At 38.9% G+C, this 16,102-nt stretch overlaps 1 protein-coding gene across 2 annotated transcripts in view; it reads left to right on the forward strand.

The window, feature by feature from the left end:
- The window catches only part of INTS13 (integrator complex subunit 13), a 33,642-nt gene extending 26,368 nt beyond the window's left edge, over nt 1–7,274 (forward strand). For both annotated transcript variants that reach the window (XM_030804344.1, XM_003265626.4), the window contains exons 15-17: nt 1,147–1,286; nt 6,018–6,153; nt 6,925–7,274. In XM_030804344.1, the coding sequence (XP_030660204.1) occupies nt 1,147–1,286; nt 6,018–6,153; nt 6,925–6,964 (316 nt within the window). In that variant the 3' untranslated portion in view covers nt 6,965–7,274. The remainder of the gene's footprint in view (nt 1–1,146; nt 1,287–6,017; nt 6,154–6,924) is intronic.
- The last annotated feature ends 8,828 nt before the right edge of the window (nt 7,275–16,102 follow it).

A 16,102-nucleotide genomic window follows, 5' to 3' on the forward strand; every position in this document is an offset into this window, starting at 1 on the left:
AATTAATTTTTATTTATTTTTTTGAGACAGAGTCTTGCTCTATCACCCAGGCTGGAATGCAGTGGCATGATCTCGACTCACTGCAGCCTCTGCCTCCTGGGTTCAAGTGATTCTCATGCCTTAGCCTCTCAGGTAGCTGGGATTATAGGTGTGTGCCACCATGCCTAGCCAATTTTTTTGTATTTGTAGTAGAGATGGAGTTTCACCATCTTGCCCAGGCTGGTCTCGATCTCCTGACCTCAGGCAATCTGCCCACCTTGGTCTCTCAAAGTGCTTGAGATTACAGGCATGAGCCACTGCAACTGACCAAAAACACATCTTTTTATGATGGAAATTTTCAAACATATGTAGCAATAGAACAGATAGTTACTCATCATCTACCTTCAATGATCAGCAATTCATGGCAGATCTCATTACATATATATCTTCACTACCTTCACCACTACCCCCATAGGAATACTTTAAAGCTAATTCTGGAAATCCTATAATTTTATCCATTAATAATAGAATACGTTTATTCTCTTTGACTTTAGAAGCTCGTGTTTTCCTCAGGGCTACTGAGCTTCTGAAACAAAACTGGCTCACTGTGAGAGGGAAAAAGTACTATCATTCAGATCCCATTGAGCTTCAAGTACACTCTTGTATATTTTGCGAGTGTTTTTGTTCTCTGATGAAACTTTATAAAAGCTTAGAGTTAAGTTTCTGATTTGCAGAACATAAATACATCTGCACAATACATAGACTAGAGAATAAATAGGAATAAACTTATTAAACTTACATGTAATTTGAAATTCAGTATTATTTTGTTCATGTCTTTAAAAATCAAAATTGTGCAATTTCTTCTGAAGATCACGTCATTTCCTACCTTTTAAATTTTAATTTCTTAAGTATTATTCTTTTTTTATATTTTACAGCTAACTCCTGAATTATTGCATTATTATTATGAAGGAAAAGGGAAACTTGTATTTAATTCATTAATTTCTGTTACCTGGTTTTAGATTGAAGTTTTTGATTAGTCCCTAGTTTTATTTTATGAGATTAGCCAGCTTTTATAAAGGTTGATATGCAAAGTTAGTTTAATTATTAGACCATTTTTAGACTTCTAAAAATTTAAACTTTACATTTCATTATTTGTCCCTCTAAAAGATTAAAAGGAATCTTAGAGCGTGGAAAAGAAGAATTGGCTGAAGCTGAGATTATAAAAGATTCGCCTGATTCCCCAGAACCTCCAAACAAAAAACCCCTTGTTGAAATGGATGAAACTCCACAAGTGGAAAAATCAAAAGGTAAGGTACAGCTGTGGCAACTAGGTTTATAAAAAGTTTTCCAGGCCGGGTGCGGTGGCTCACTCCTGTAATCCCAGCATTTTGGGAGGCTGGGGCAGGCAGATCATCTGAGGTCAGGAGTTCTAGACCAGCCTGGCCAGCATGGTGAAACCCCACCTCTACTAAAAACACAAAAATTAGCCGGGCGTGGTGGCACACACCTGTAATCCCAGCTACTTGGGAGGCTGAGGCAGGAGAATCACTTGCACCTGGGAGGCGGAGGTTGCAGTGAGCCAAGGTTGCACCACTGCACTTCAGCCTGGGCGACAGAGCAAGACTCTGTCTCAGAAAAAAAAAAAAAAAATTCCCAATGAAGCTCTGTTTTGTACCGTGTTATTTAATATTGTTGTGTATGTGAGGAAGAGTTCTTAGGTATTCGTGGATGTCGTTTAGGAGATTCTCTGTTTACAGCTTGTATTAGGCCAGTCTCATGCTGCTAATAAAGACATACCTGATACTGGGTAATTTTTAAAGGAAAAAGGTTTAATTGACTCACAGTTCCAGCATGGCTGGGAGGCCTCAGGAAACTTACAGTCATGGCAGAAGGAGAAGCAAACACGTCCTTCTTCACATGGTGGCAGCAAGGAGAAGGGCAGAGCAAAGGGAGAGGAAGCCCCTTATAAAACCGTCAGATCTAGTGAGAACTCACTCACTATCATGAGAACAAGATGGAAATTTGGGTGGGGACACAGCCAAACCATATCACAGCCTTAGAGAATGTAGGCAGTAAATATATTTGTCAGTGTTAAAAACAAGTAGTGTCATACTTTCATTAATGAAGCCTTTGGAAAATAAGCATATAAAGTTTGTGTTTTAAGAAATTTTAAATATGTAAACTTGAATCTGTTTATGTTCCTGATACTATAGTAAGAGCTGGGATATTGAATACAAGCTCTTTGACCCTAAACTCTTACCAAACCTAGAAATAATGTAATATCACTCATTTATTGCTATATTAAAATGTGTTTGAGTTTCAGTGTAGTTATTATTATAAACAATATTTTCACTGTAAAGCCTCTTAATCTCTTATAGGCTAAAAAGTTTAGTTTCCTCTGGAAGGAATTCTAGGCATCAAGGATATGATTTGGGATTGGCAGCTCCTGAAATCATTCTAGGCCTTAGTTATCTTGAAGGCAAACTAGATTTAGTCTTTTTAGGATACATGTGTAATGGTATGCCATCATTAGACTACCTGATGTCCTGCCACTATGCCTCTCCTAAAGCAGTAGAACCAGCTTATGAATATTGGCAGCTCATCCTAGGGAGAAAGTAGGCTTGTTTGCTTTTTATATGCTTGTTATAGTATATATATATATATATATATATATATATATATATATATATAGTGACACATGTTATATTCTTCAGTTCACTAGTTTCTTTGAAGCCAGAGATCACCCTTGGGGTGATGTTATTATATTTGCCTTTCAGGCATTTGCTAGAGGGCCCAGAAAATAATAGGATTTAAATAGATGTTTTTTGGTAAATTATTTCTCATATGACAAAATATACCACTGTTCATTAGGATGAGAAATGTAGGTCTACTCTAAACAGTGTTTCAGCATTGCTTGGCAAATAGAACTCTAAGGAGTATTACTGAAGTGGAGATTGCAGTGAGCCAAGATGCCACTGCACTTCAGCCTGGGCGACAGAGTAAGACTCCGTCTCAAAAAAAAAAAAAGAGTATTATTTATACTGGCAAAAATTTCAAGCAACTAAAAGTCATATTAGTAAGACAATGACTGAATAACAGTGTGTCCATAGGGTGGTATGTATGTATGTATGTATGTATTTATTTATTTATTGAGACGGAGTCTGCTCTTGTTGCCGAGGGTGGAGTGCAATGGCACGATCTCAGCTCACTGCAGCCTCTGCCTCCTGGGCTCAAGTGATTCTCCTGTCTCAGCCTCCCGAGTAGCTGGGATTATAGGTGCCTGCCACCACACCCGGCTAATTTTTATATTTTTAGTGGAGACAGGGTTTCACCATGTTGGTCAGGTTGGTCTCAAACTCCTGACTTCAGGTGATTCGCCTGCCTCAGCCTCCCAAAGTGCTGGGATTACAGGCATGAGTCACTGCGCCCAGCCCCCACAGGGTGGTATTTATATAGCCCAAGAATAATTATTGAATGAATGTGTAAATGAGTAAGTTTTTTTAAAGCAGGTTACATAAACATATGTACTGTGATCTCAATTTTAAGTTTTCATGCACATATGTACTAGCTTGTCACTTAGATGAAATATCAGCTATCATTAAATTAAATGGATCCCTGATGCTTTTCACCCTAGAAATATTACATGGAATAGCTCATATGAGAAGCAACTTGATTGCACATTACTGCTTTCCTTGTAACTTTCTGTTTGAGGCTGATATTTGAAAAGTGTTTGTTTTTTCTTTCATTCTATTTTATGACCTAAATTGCATGTCTCTTCTGATCAGCAGCTGATCTGGGCTTTTTATTATACCTCAGTTTTATCTGCTTTGGAAAATGACTTCCCAGTCCTCCCCAAAGTGAATTTTGTGCCTGCTGTATACACTGTACTTAATGTTGGGCTATTCCAGATGTGCCATCTAGATTTGGCAAACGTCTATTCAGCTCTCTTTGTATGATGCAGTAACAAAAAAGAAAAAAAGATAACCATTTGTTGATATAGATTGGCACTGAAAAAAAGACTAAAATTTTTGGTTGTTAGAGCAGTGGCATTAGGATGATTTTATTTCCTCCTTTATGTGTTTTATTGTTTTCTAAATTTGTTCTCATGAACGTGTATTAGTTTTATAATAAGAAAAATAAGAATTTTTAAATATATATATGACAATATTAGCTCTTTTTGATGTACAGTTCTGTGAGTTTAGACAATGCATACCACCATCACAATCAGGGTACACAACAGTCTGTCACCCCAAAAGATTTCCTTGTATTGACCCTTTGTAGTCGTCCTTCACTCTCTTCCCCAATCCCTGGTAACTACTGATATGTTTTCTCTCCCTATAATTGTGTTCCCTATAATTTTTCAGAATGTCTTATAAATGAAAGAAAATGTCATGCCACCTTTTGAGATTGGCTTTTTTCACACAGTGTTATAATGACTAATTTTATAAGAAACTGCCAGCTTATTTTTCCAAAGTGGTGGCACCATTTTGCATTCCCACCACCAGTGTGTGAGAGTTCTGGGTGTTCTGCATCCTTGTCCACTTGCTGTTATCAGGGTTACTGTTTGTTTTGTTTTTGTTTTTCATCCTATAAGGTATGTAGTGGTATTTCATTGGTGTTTTAATTTACATTTCTCTCATCATTAATGATGGTAAAACTCTTTTCCTTTGCTTATTTGTTATCTGTTTGTCTTCTTGGGTGAAAGGTCCATTAAAATATTTTGTACATTTTAAAATTGGGTTGTTTGTTTTCTTATTAGTGGATTTTGAGAGTTCTTTATTTATCTGGATACAAGTGTTGGACAGGTGATTTGCAAGTGTTTTCACCCAGTCTGTGGCTTGTTCTTCTCTTAAACAATGACTTTTGCACAACAGAAGCTTTTTATTTTGATGAAGTCAAATATATCCACTTTTGCTTTTATGATTATGCTTTAGGTGTTACATGTTAGAAATCTAACCCAAGGTTGCAAAGGCTGATTTTCTTTTAGGAGTTCTGTAATTTTAGATTTACATTTAGGCCATGATCAATTTTTGAGTTATTTTCTATAAGGTACAAAGTATGGGTCAATATTAATCCTTTTGCATACAGTGTCCTAATGTTCCAGCAGCATTTATTGAAAAGACTATCCTTTCTTCATTGAAGTATTGTACATTTATCAGAAATTAGTTGACTATGTAGGTGGGAGTCTGCTTCTGGATTCTCTTTTATATTCTGTTGGTTTATGTGGCCATCCTTTCACCAATCCAGTACTGTCACAGTCACTTCAAATTAAGTCTTGTAGTGAGGAAGTAAGAATCTTCTTTTTTCTTCTTTTTCGAAATTGTTTTGGCTATTGTAATTCTTTTGCCTTATCATATTGTGCAGGAAAGTGTTAACATAGCAGGCCTGAGACTATTATAATTAGAAAAGCCTGCTTGCAGGTTTGGCTGTTGGCTGGCATCTGGGAACTTGGCTTTTGAGATGTTGCCTAGATAATGAACTGAACACCTGCTTCCCTTCTGAAAGTCTGGAACTTTGGTCATTGTGGTTAGACAGAGAATACCTACCTGATCAGCCCCCAGTAAAAACCCTGGACTCTACTCAAACAGGCTTTCCTGGCAGAAATATTGTGCACGTGTGACTGCATGTTTGCCTATGGAGGTAGTATGCACTCTGCATAAACCTCATTGGAGAGAGCGAGCATGGGAAGCCTGCAAATGGATTCTGCCAGTCTCCACCTCATGTGTTTCTTCTGCTTACCGATCTGGCTATGTCTCCTTACCGTATTGCTGTAATCATTCTTGTCCAGGAGTGTAACTTTACATTTAGTCATTTGAGTCCTTCCATCAATCACTGAACTAGTGGTTGCTCTTGGGGACCCTGAAACACATAAATTTTAGAGTAAGAGGAAAATGATTGCCTTAATTGTGTAAAATGAACTACAGAATTAACTGCCTTAATTGTGTAAAATGAACAACAGAATTAAAGTTTGTAAATTTGTAAATTTGGAAGTAATAAATTATTCTTTTTTTTTCTCTCCTTTTAAAATATAACACCAGGGCCAGTGTCCTTATTATCCTTGTGGAGTAATAGAATCAATACTGCCAATTCCAGAAAACATCAGGAATTTGCTGGACGTTTGAACTCTGTTAATAACAGAGCTGAACTATATCAACATCTTAAAGAGGAAAATGGGTTTGTGTTATTTATTGTCAAAATTGGTTTTGTCAATTGCCTGTATAGTACCTTAACAAACATTGCTTATTTGTAATAATCAGCAATTTTTTATTACTAATATTATGAACTAATACATGTTCCCCATAAGGAGAAAAAATTAACCTCTTTGATTCTTGCTTGTAAAAGGCTTAATTATATTGATTGTAACCCTGCAAGTATTTACTCAGAGCATTTCTTTTTAATGCTTAATAAACATTATAGAGGGAAAAATCATACCACTTAGGATATAATGCCAGTCTCTGTAAAATAACAGAGGAAAATGTTTTTGTATTAAGGAATACAATATTAAGAATATTGATTATAGTAAAATAAATCTCAGATCTGATTATTTTGATTTTTTTTAGAAGAAATCCTTTTAATTTGTTGGTGGAGATACATTTCTTTAGTGGAAAAGGAAATAAATTCTTGACTAAATCGCAGAGATTTTTTTCTTAGTTTTGCGTGGGAAGGGAGAGTGTGGTATAGTCAAACAAACAAACAAACAAGAAACAGTGGCCTTTGACATGTAACCTTGGGAAAGTCACTTAGTCTCTCAGGGCCTCAATTTTCACTGTAAAATGAAGAAGTTGGCCTAGCTAGAGGAACCCTAACATTAGTCCTTTCCTAAAATGCTGATGTTCTGTTCTGTGAATATATTATTTTAATTTTCATGTGAAAGGTAGGTAATTAAGGAAACAAAATGTTAATGAATATTTATTTTATCAACTCGTTTTTTTCTTCCTATTTCAGGATGGAGACAACAGAAAATGGAAAAGCCAGCCGGCAGTGAAGAGTGACTTGAAGAACTAAATTTAGTATATTGCAAAAATATTTTGTGCGGGATTCGATATAAGTACTTTTACAGCAAGATTGTATAGTTATGTTGCCTGGACTGGTTTTTACATTTTTAAAATAGTTCAGCTGTCGTTTTTGTACTAATTATAAAATTGGCACATAATTCAAAAATATACATTTCAGATGATTTGTCCTCCCAAATTATACAAGTTTATTTTATGATATAAAGTGTTCTCTCTGGAAATGTTTTTAAAAAAATTCTTCTCTTTGCGAAATAAAACTATTAAAATATTTGAAATGCAAAACATTGGAGAATTACTTTAGAAAATACTTTAGTCACTTAATGACTGAAAATAACCTATAGGAATTTTTAAGAATTTGATGAGAGTTTAAGATTTGCAATACTTAATATAAAATCTTGCCTATTAAGCTGCATCATATATTGTGCTTTTCTAAAAAAGAACATTGTTTTTATTTTAAGTTATTTTGCATATGGGTTCTTACCCATTTAAAAGTAGAGTTTTCAGGTAGGTTGTGTAATTTTATATTTACTAGTATTGGGTAGTTTTACTCTTTATATTTTTCTGCAAAATATTTTCCATCCATTTGCTTTTCTTATTGAAAGAGAAGCATAAAGGAAATTACTTCACAGATTTAGAAGACAGAAAAGTTACTAGGTTGATTTTATCTCTGGATAGAATCTTAGTCTCATTTCTCAGAAATGTCATGGCTACATGTTATATGTTTCTTGGGCCTTTTTCCTGTGCTGCTTCATCTAGAAGTTTATAATGTTACAAAAGGTAGGTTATTTCAATGTTAAATCCTAATTGTAAGTTTGCCATTTTTTTCGTTGAGTGTTTTTAGAGAAAGGAAGCTCTTTATACAGACTCAGTATTTTCTTTTTTTTTTTTTTTGAGACGGAGTCTCGCTCTGTCGCCCAGGCTGGAGTGCAGTGGCACGATCTTGGCTCACTGCAACCTCTGCCTCCCAGCCATTCTCCTGCCTCAGCCTCCCAAGTAGCTGGGACCACAGGCGCCCGTCACCGTGCCTGGCTAATTTTTTGTGTTTTTAGTAGAGATGGGGTTTCACCGTGTTAGCCAGGATAGTCTCGATCTCCTGACCTCATGATCTGCCTGCCTCGGCCTCCCAAAGTGCTGGGATTACAGGCGTGAGCCACTGCACCCGGCCCTCAGTATTTTCTATTGGAAAAAAAAAACAACTGGTCTTTACACGGGGGTTCAGCAGCCTTCCAGGTCAGCCTAGTGAAATTGACATTGCTGTCCTTTATCAACTCCTGTCTCATTCTCAGCCCTCTTCCCTAAGATAGAGCTATTTTTACTCCATTCCACTGTGTTTAGATATACATTGACACAAACCATACACAGGTGGGGCCAGGCCTAATTAGCATCTTAGACTTTCGGGGTTTAAGGAACCATAACCCAATAGCTAATTGATAGATCATATTTACTTTTGAGTGGGCTCTGACCTTTTATTTATTTATTTTTTAATTATACTTTAAGTTCTGGGATACACGTACAGAACGTGCAGGTTTGTTACATAGCTATACATGTGCCATGGTGGTTTGCTGCACCGATCAACTGGTCACCTACATTAGGTATTTCTCCTTATCTTATCACTCCCCTTGTCCGCCCCCCCCACGCCCCGACAGGCCCCAGTGTGTGATGTTGCCCTCCCTGTGCCCATATGTTCTCATTGTTCAACTCCTACTTATGAGTGAGAACATGCAGTATTTGATTTTCTGTTCCCGTGTTAGTTTACTGAGAATGATGGTTTCCAGCTTCATCCACGTCCCTGCAAAGGACATGAACTCATCCTTTTTTATGGCTGCATAGTATTCCATGGTGTATATGTGCCACATTTTCTTTATCCAGTCTAACATTGATGAGCATTTGGGTTGGTTCCAAGTCTTTGCTATTGTGAACAGTGCTGCAACGAATATATGTGTGCATATGTCTTTATAGTAGAATGATTTGTAATCCTTTGGGTATATACCCAGTAATGGGATGGCTGAGTCAAATGGTATTTCTGGTTCTAGATCCTTGAGGAATTGCCACACTGTCTTCCACAATGGTTGAACTAATTTACACTCCCACTAACAGTGTAAAAGTGTTCCTATTTCTTCACATCCTCTCCAGCATCTGTTGTTTCCTGACTTTTTAATGATCGCCATTCTAACTGGCGTGAAATGTGATCTCATTGTGGTTTTGATTTGCATTTCTCTAATGACCAGTGATGATGAGCTTTTTTTCATATGTTTGTTGGCCACATAAATGTCTTCTTTTGTGAAGTGTCTATTCATATTCTTCACCCACTTTTTGATGGGGTTGTTTTTTTCTTGTAAATTTGTTTTAAGTTCCTTGTAGATTCTGTATATTAGCCCTTTGTTCGATGGATAGATTGCAAAAACTTTCTCCCATTCTGTAGGTTGCCTGTTCACTCTGATGATAGTTTCTTTTGCTGTGCAGAAGCTCTTTAATTTAATTAGATCCCATTTGTCAATTTTGACGTTTGTTTCCATTGCTTTTGATGTTTTAGTCATGAAGTCTTTGCCCATGCCTATGTCCTGAATAGTATTGCCTTGGTTTTCCTCTTGGGTTTTTATGGTTTTAGTTCTTACATTTAAATCTTTAATCCATCTTGAGTTCATTTTTGTATAAGGTGTAAGGAAGGGGTCCAGTTTCAGTTTTCTGCATATGGCTTGCCAGTTTTCCCAACATCATTTATTAAATAGGGAATCCTTTCCTCATTGTTTGTTTGTGTCAAGTTTGTCAATGATCAGATGGTTGTAGATGTGTGGTGTTATTTTGGAGGCCTCTGTTCTGTTTCATTGGTCTATATATCTGTTTTGGTACCAGTACCATGCTGTTTTGGTTACTGTAGCCTTGTAATATAGTTTGAAGTCACGTAGCGTGATGCCTCCAGCTTTGTTCTTTTTACTTAGGATTGTCTTGGCTATACAGGCTCTTTGTTGGTTCCATATGAAATTTAAAGTAGTTTTTTTTCTAATTCTGTGAAGAAAATCAATGGTAGCTTGATGGGAATAGCATTGAATCTATAAATTACTTTGGGCAGTATGGCCATTTTCACGACATTGATTCTTCCTATCCATGAGCATGTAATGTTTTTCCAATTTATTTGTGTCCCCTCTTATTTCCTTGAGCAGTAGTTTGTAGTTCTTCTTGAAGAGGTCCTTCATGTCCCTTGTAAGTTGTATTCCTAGGTAATTTATTCTCTTTGTAGCAATTGTGAATGGGAGTTTGCTCATGATTTGGCTTTCTGTTTGTCTGTTATTGGTGTATAGGAATGTTTGTGATTTTCGCACATTTATTTTGTATCCTGAGAGTTTGCTGAAGATGCCTATCAGCTTAAGGAGTTTTTGGGCTGAGACGATGGGGTTTTTTAAATATACAATCATGTCATCTGCAAACAGAGATAATTTGACTTTCTCTCTTTCTATTTGAATATGCTTTATTTCTTTCTCTTGCCTGATAGCCCTGCCAGAACTTCTAATAAATACTTTGTTGAATAGCAGTGGTGAGAGAGGGCATCCTTGTCTTGTGCTGGATTTCAAAGGGAATGCTTCCAGCTTTTGCCCATTCAGTATGACATGGGCTGTGGGTTTTTCATAAATAGCTCTTATTACTTTGAGATAGGTTCCATCAATACCTACTTTATTGAGTGTTTTTAGCATGAAGGGGTGCTGAATTTTATCAAAGGCCTTCTCTGCATCTATTGAAATAATCATGTGGTTTTTGTCATTGGTTCTGTTTATGTGATGGATTACATTTATTGATATGCGTATGTTGAACCAGCCTTGCATCCCAGGGATGAAGCTGACTTTGATTATGGTGAATAAGCTTTTTAATGTGCTGCTGGATTTGGTTTGCCAGTGTTTTATTGAGGATTTTCACATGGATGCTCATCAGGGATATTGGCCTGAAATTTTCTTTTTTTGTTGTGTCTCTGCTATGATGCTGGCCTCATAAAATGACTTAGGGAGGAGTCCCTCTTTTTCTATTGTTTGGAATAGTTTCAGAAGGAATGGTACCAGCTCCTTTCTGTACCTCTGGTAGGATTCAGCTGTGAATCCATCTGGTCCTGTGCTTTTTTTGGTTGGTAGGCTATTCATTACCGCCTTAATTTCAGAACTTATTATTGGTCTATTCAGGGATTCAACTTCTTCCTGGTTTAGTCTTGGGAGGGTGTATGTGTCTAGGAATTTTTCCAGTTTTTCCAGATTTTCTAGTTTATTTGGATAGAGGTGTTTATAGTATTCTCTGATGGTAGTTTGTATTTGTGTAGGATCAGTGGTTCTTCTTTATCATTTTTTCTTGTGTCTATTGGATTCTTCTCTCCTTTCTTCTTTATTAGTCTGGCTAGCAGTCTATTTTGTTAATCTTTTCAAAAAACCATCTCCTGGATTCATTGATTTTTTTGAAGGGTTTTTTGTGTCTCTATCTCCTTCAGTTCTGCTCTGATCTTAGTTATTTCTTGTCTTCTGCTAGCTTTTGAATTTGTTTGCACTTGCTTCTGTAGTTCTTTTAATTGTGATATTAGGGTGTCAATTTTAGATCTTTCCCGCTTTCTCTTGTGGGCATTTAGTGCTTTAAATTTCCTTCCAAACACTGCTTTAGCTGTGTCCCAGAGATTCTGGTACATTGTGTCTTCGTTCTCATTGGTTTCAAAGAACTTATTTATTTCTGCCTTAATTTTGTTATGTACCCAGTAGTCATCTAGGAGCAAGTTGTTCAGTTTCCATGTAGCTGTGTGGTTTTGAGTGAGTTTCTTAATCCTGAGTTCTAATTTGCTTGCACTGTGGTCTGAGAGACTGTTTGTTATGATTTCCATTCTTTTGCATTTGCTGAGGAGTGTTTTACTTCCAATTATGTGGTCAATTTTAGAATAAGTGTGATGTCGTGCTGAGAATGATGTTGATTTGAGGTAGAGAGTCCTGTAGATGTCCATTAGGTCCACTTGGTCCAGAGCTGAGTTCAAGTCCTGAATATCCTTGTTAATTTTCTGTCTTGTTGATCTGTCTAATATTGACAGTGGGATGTTAAAGTCTCCGACTATTATTGTGTGGGAGTCTAAGTCTCTTTGTAGGCCTCTAAGAATTTGCTTTATAAATCTGAATGCTCCTGTATTAGGTGCGTATATATTTAGGATAGTTAGCTCTTGTTGCATCGATCCCTTTACCACCATTATGTAGTGCCCTTCTTTTTCTTTTTTGATCTTTGTTGGTTTGAAGTCTATTTTATCAGATACTAGGATTGCAACCCCTGCTCTTTTTTACTTTCCATTTGCTTGGTAAATCTTCCTCCATCCCTTTATTTTGAGCCTGTGTGTGTCTTTGCATGTGAGATGGGTCTCCTGAATACAGCACACTGATGGGTCCTGACTCTTTATCCAATTTGCCAGTCTGTGCCTTTTAATTGGGACAGTTAGCCCATTTATTTTTAAGGTTAATATAGTTACGTGTGAATTTGATCTTGTCATTATGATGCTAGCTGGTTATTTTGCCCATTAGTTGATGCAGTTTCTTCATAGTGTTGATGGTCTTTACAATTTGGTTTGTTTTTACAGTGGCTGGTAACGGTTGTTCCTTTCCATATTTAGTGCTTCCTTCAGGATCTCTTGTAAGGCAGGTGTGGTGGTGACAGAATCCCTCAGCTTTTGCTTGTCTGTAAAGGATTTTATTTCTCCCTCACTTATGAAACTTAGTTTGGCTGGATATGAAATTCTGGCTTGAAAATTCTTTTCTTTAAGAATGTTGAATATTGGCCCCCACTGTCTTCTGGCTTGTAGGGTTTCTGCAGAGAGATCAGCTGTCAGTCTGATGGGCTTCCCTTTAAGGGTAACCCAACCTTTCTCTCTGGCTGCCCTTAACATTTTTTCCTTCATTTCAACCTTGGTGAATCTGATGATTATGTGTCCTGTGGTTGCTCTTCTCAACGAGTATCTTTGTGGCGTTCTTTGTATTTCCTGAATTTGAATGTTGGCCTGTCTTGCTAGGTTGGGGAAGTTCTCCGGAGTAATATCCTGAAGTGTGTTTTCCAACTTGGTTCCATTCTCCCCATCACTTTCAGGTACACCAATCAAACATAGGTTTGGTCTTTTCACATGGTCTCATATTTCTTGGAGGCTTTGATTGTTCCTTTTCATTCTTTTTTCTCTAGTCTTGTCTTCACACTTTATTTCATTAAGTTGATCTTCAGTCTCTGATATCCTTTCTTCTGCTTGATCGTTTCGGCTATTGATACTCGTGTTTGCTTCATAAAGTTCTCTTGCTGTATTTTTCAGCACCATCAAGTCATTTATGTTCTTCTCTAAACTGGTTATTCTAGTTGGCAATTCCTCTAACCTTTCGTCAGGGTTCTTAGCTTTCTTGCATTGGGTTAGAAATGCTCCTTTAGCTTGGAGGAGTTTGTTATTACCCACCTTCTGAAGCCTACTTCTGTCAATTCGTCAAACTCATTCTCCATCCAGTTTTGTTCCCTTGCTGGCGAGGAGTTGTGCCTTTGGAGGAGAAGAGGCATCCTGGTTTTTGGAATTTTCATCCTTTTTGTGCTGGTTTTTCCTCATCTTCGTGGATTTATCTTGTGGTCTTTGCTGTTGGTGACCTTCAGATGGAATTTTGGTGTGGTCGTCCTTTTCGTTGATGTTGGTGCTATTGCTTTCTGTTTGTTAGTTTTCCTTCTAACAGTCAGGCCTCTCTGCTGCAGGCCTGCTGGAGTTTGCTGGGTTGTCCACCCCAGACCCTGTTTGCCTGGGTATCACCAGTTGAGGCTGCAGAACAGCAAAGATTGCTGCCTGCTCCTACCTCTAGAAGCTTCGTCCCAGAGGGCCACACGCCAGATGCCAGTTGCAGCTCTCCTATATGAGGTGTCTGTTGACCCCTGCTAGGAGATGTCTCCTGGTCAGGAGTCACGGTGGCCAGGGACCAACTTGAGGAGGCAGTCTGTCCCTTAGCAGAGCTCAAGCGCTGTGCTGGGAGATCTGCTGCTTCTTCAGAGCCAGCAAGCAGGAACGTTTAAGTCTGCTGAAGCTGTACCCACAGCTGCCCCTTCTCCCAGGTGCTCTGTCCCAGGGAGATGGGGGTTTCATCTATAAGCCCCTGACTGGGGCTGCTGCCTTTCTTTCAGAGATGTCCTGCCCAGAGAGGAGGAATCTAGAGAGGCAGTCTGGCTACGGTGGCTTTGCAGAGCTGCAGTGGACTCTGCCCAGTTCTAACTTCCAGGCAACTTTGTTTATACTGTGAGGGGAAAACCACCCAGTCAAGCCTCAGGAATGGCAGACGCCCTTCCCCCCACCTAGCTTGAGCATCCCAGGTCGACTTCAGACTGCTGTGTTGGCAGCGAGAATTTCAAGCCAGTGGATCTTAGCTTGCTGGGCTCCGTAGGGGTAGGATTTGCTGAGCTAAACCACTTGGCTCCCTGGCTTTAGCCCCTTTTCCAGGGAAGTGAATGGTTCTGTCTCACTGGCATTCCAGGCGCCACTGGGGTATGAAAATAACCTCTTGCAACTAACTCAATGTCTGCCCAAACGGCCGCCCAGTTTTGTGCTTAAAACCCAGGGCCCCGGTGGCGTAGGCGTCTGAGGGAATCTCCTTGTCTGTGGATTGCGAAGACCATGGGAAAAACATAGTATCTGGGCCAGATAGCGCCATCCCTCACGGCAGGGTCCCTCACAGCTTCCCTTGGCTAGGGGAGGGAGTGCCTCAACCCCTGGCACTTCCCAGGTGAGGCAGTGCCCCAACCTACTTCTGCCCGCCTTCCATGGGCTGCACCCACTGTCTAACCAGTCCCAGTTAGATGAACCAGGTACCACAGTTGGAAATGCAGAAATCACCCGCCTTCTGCGTTGGTCTCACTGGGAGCTGCAGACCGCAGCTGTTCCTATTCTGCCGTCCTGCTCTGACCTTTTATATCTTATTCTTATTATCCAGTTTTCATCTTTCATTTGGGGTCCCTGGTTTATTTCTTGATCCAGAGTTCTTTCCTTCACAACCCATCTTCAAAGACTGGGATCTTGTTTTACTCTGAGTTTATGTTCCTTCTTTTCCATGGTCTAAGGCCATGCTACTGGTTGATAGTCATATCTACTTTTCAGCCTTCATTTGTAGATACTATTTATGAACTCCTGTTACTTTGCTCTACCAACTGGGAGACAATTTCTATGGCTGGATTTTGAACTGTGCCAGTAGCTTTCTATATTACTCCATGTTGTTGATTGTTAGGCTGTCCAGCTAACAATTCTTTTTTTGTTTTTGAGATGGAGTCTTGTTTTGTCGCCCAGGCTGGAGTGCAGTGACGCAATCTCAGCTCACTACAAGCTCCACCTCCCAGGTTCACGCCATTCTCTTGCCTCAGCCTCCTGAGTAGCTGGGACTAGAGGTGCCCCCCACCATGCCTGGCTAATTTTTTGTATTTTTAGTAGAGACAGGGTTTCACTCTGTTAGCCAGGGTGGTCCTGATCTCCTGACCTCGTGATCCGCCTCGCCCTCCCAAAGTGCTGGGATTACAGGCATGAGCCACCACGTCTGGCCTCTCCAGCTAACAATTCTACAGGCGTAACTAGATGTTCTTTGGGCACCCACTTCACCCTCCAGAGATGGTTCATATTGAGGATTTAACTAATCAAGAGACGTGGACAAAATGTAAATTAAAAATATTTATCACTCATGGTTTTATTCCATTTTTTGCTGCTATAACAATATCACAGACTGGGTAAATTATAAAGGAAATAAATTTATTTAGCTCAAAGTTCTAGAGGCTGGGAAGTCCAATATCAAGGGGCCACTCCTGGTGAAGGCCCTTGTGCTGTGTCATAACATGGCAGATGGGTGGGTGAACATGAGAGACAGAGAGGAAATTGGGCCAAACTCCATTCTTATATCAGGAACCCACCCCTGCAACAATTAACCCAGTCCTGTGATAATGGCATTAATGTATCCGTGAATGGGAGCTCTTATAGACTAATCATCTCTTAAAGATCCCACCTCTTCATACTGTTTCAATGGCAATGAAGTTTCCACATGAGTTTTGATAAGAATATGGAAACCATAGCACTCATCTATACAGGAATCTTAAGTCCAGACTTAATGATTATGGGA

This window comes from Nomascus leucogenys, chromosome 23 (genome assembly GCF_006542625.1).
Source record: "Nomascus leucogenys isolate Asia chromosome 23, Asia_NLE_v1, whole genome shotgun sequence".
Lineage (NCBI taxonomy): Eukaryota > Metazoa > Chordata > Mammalia > Primates > Hylobatidae > Nomascus > Nomascus leucogenys.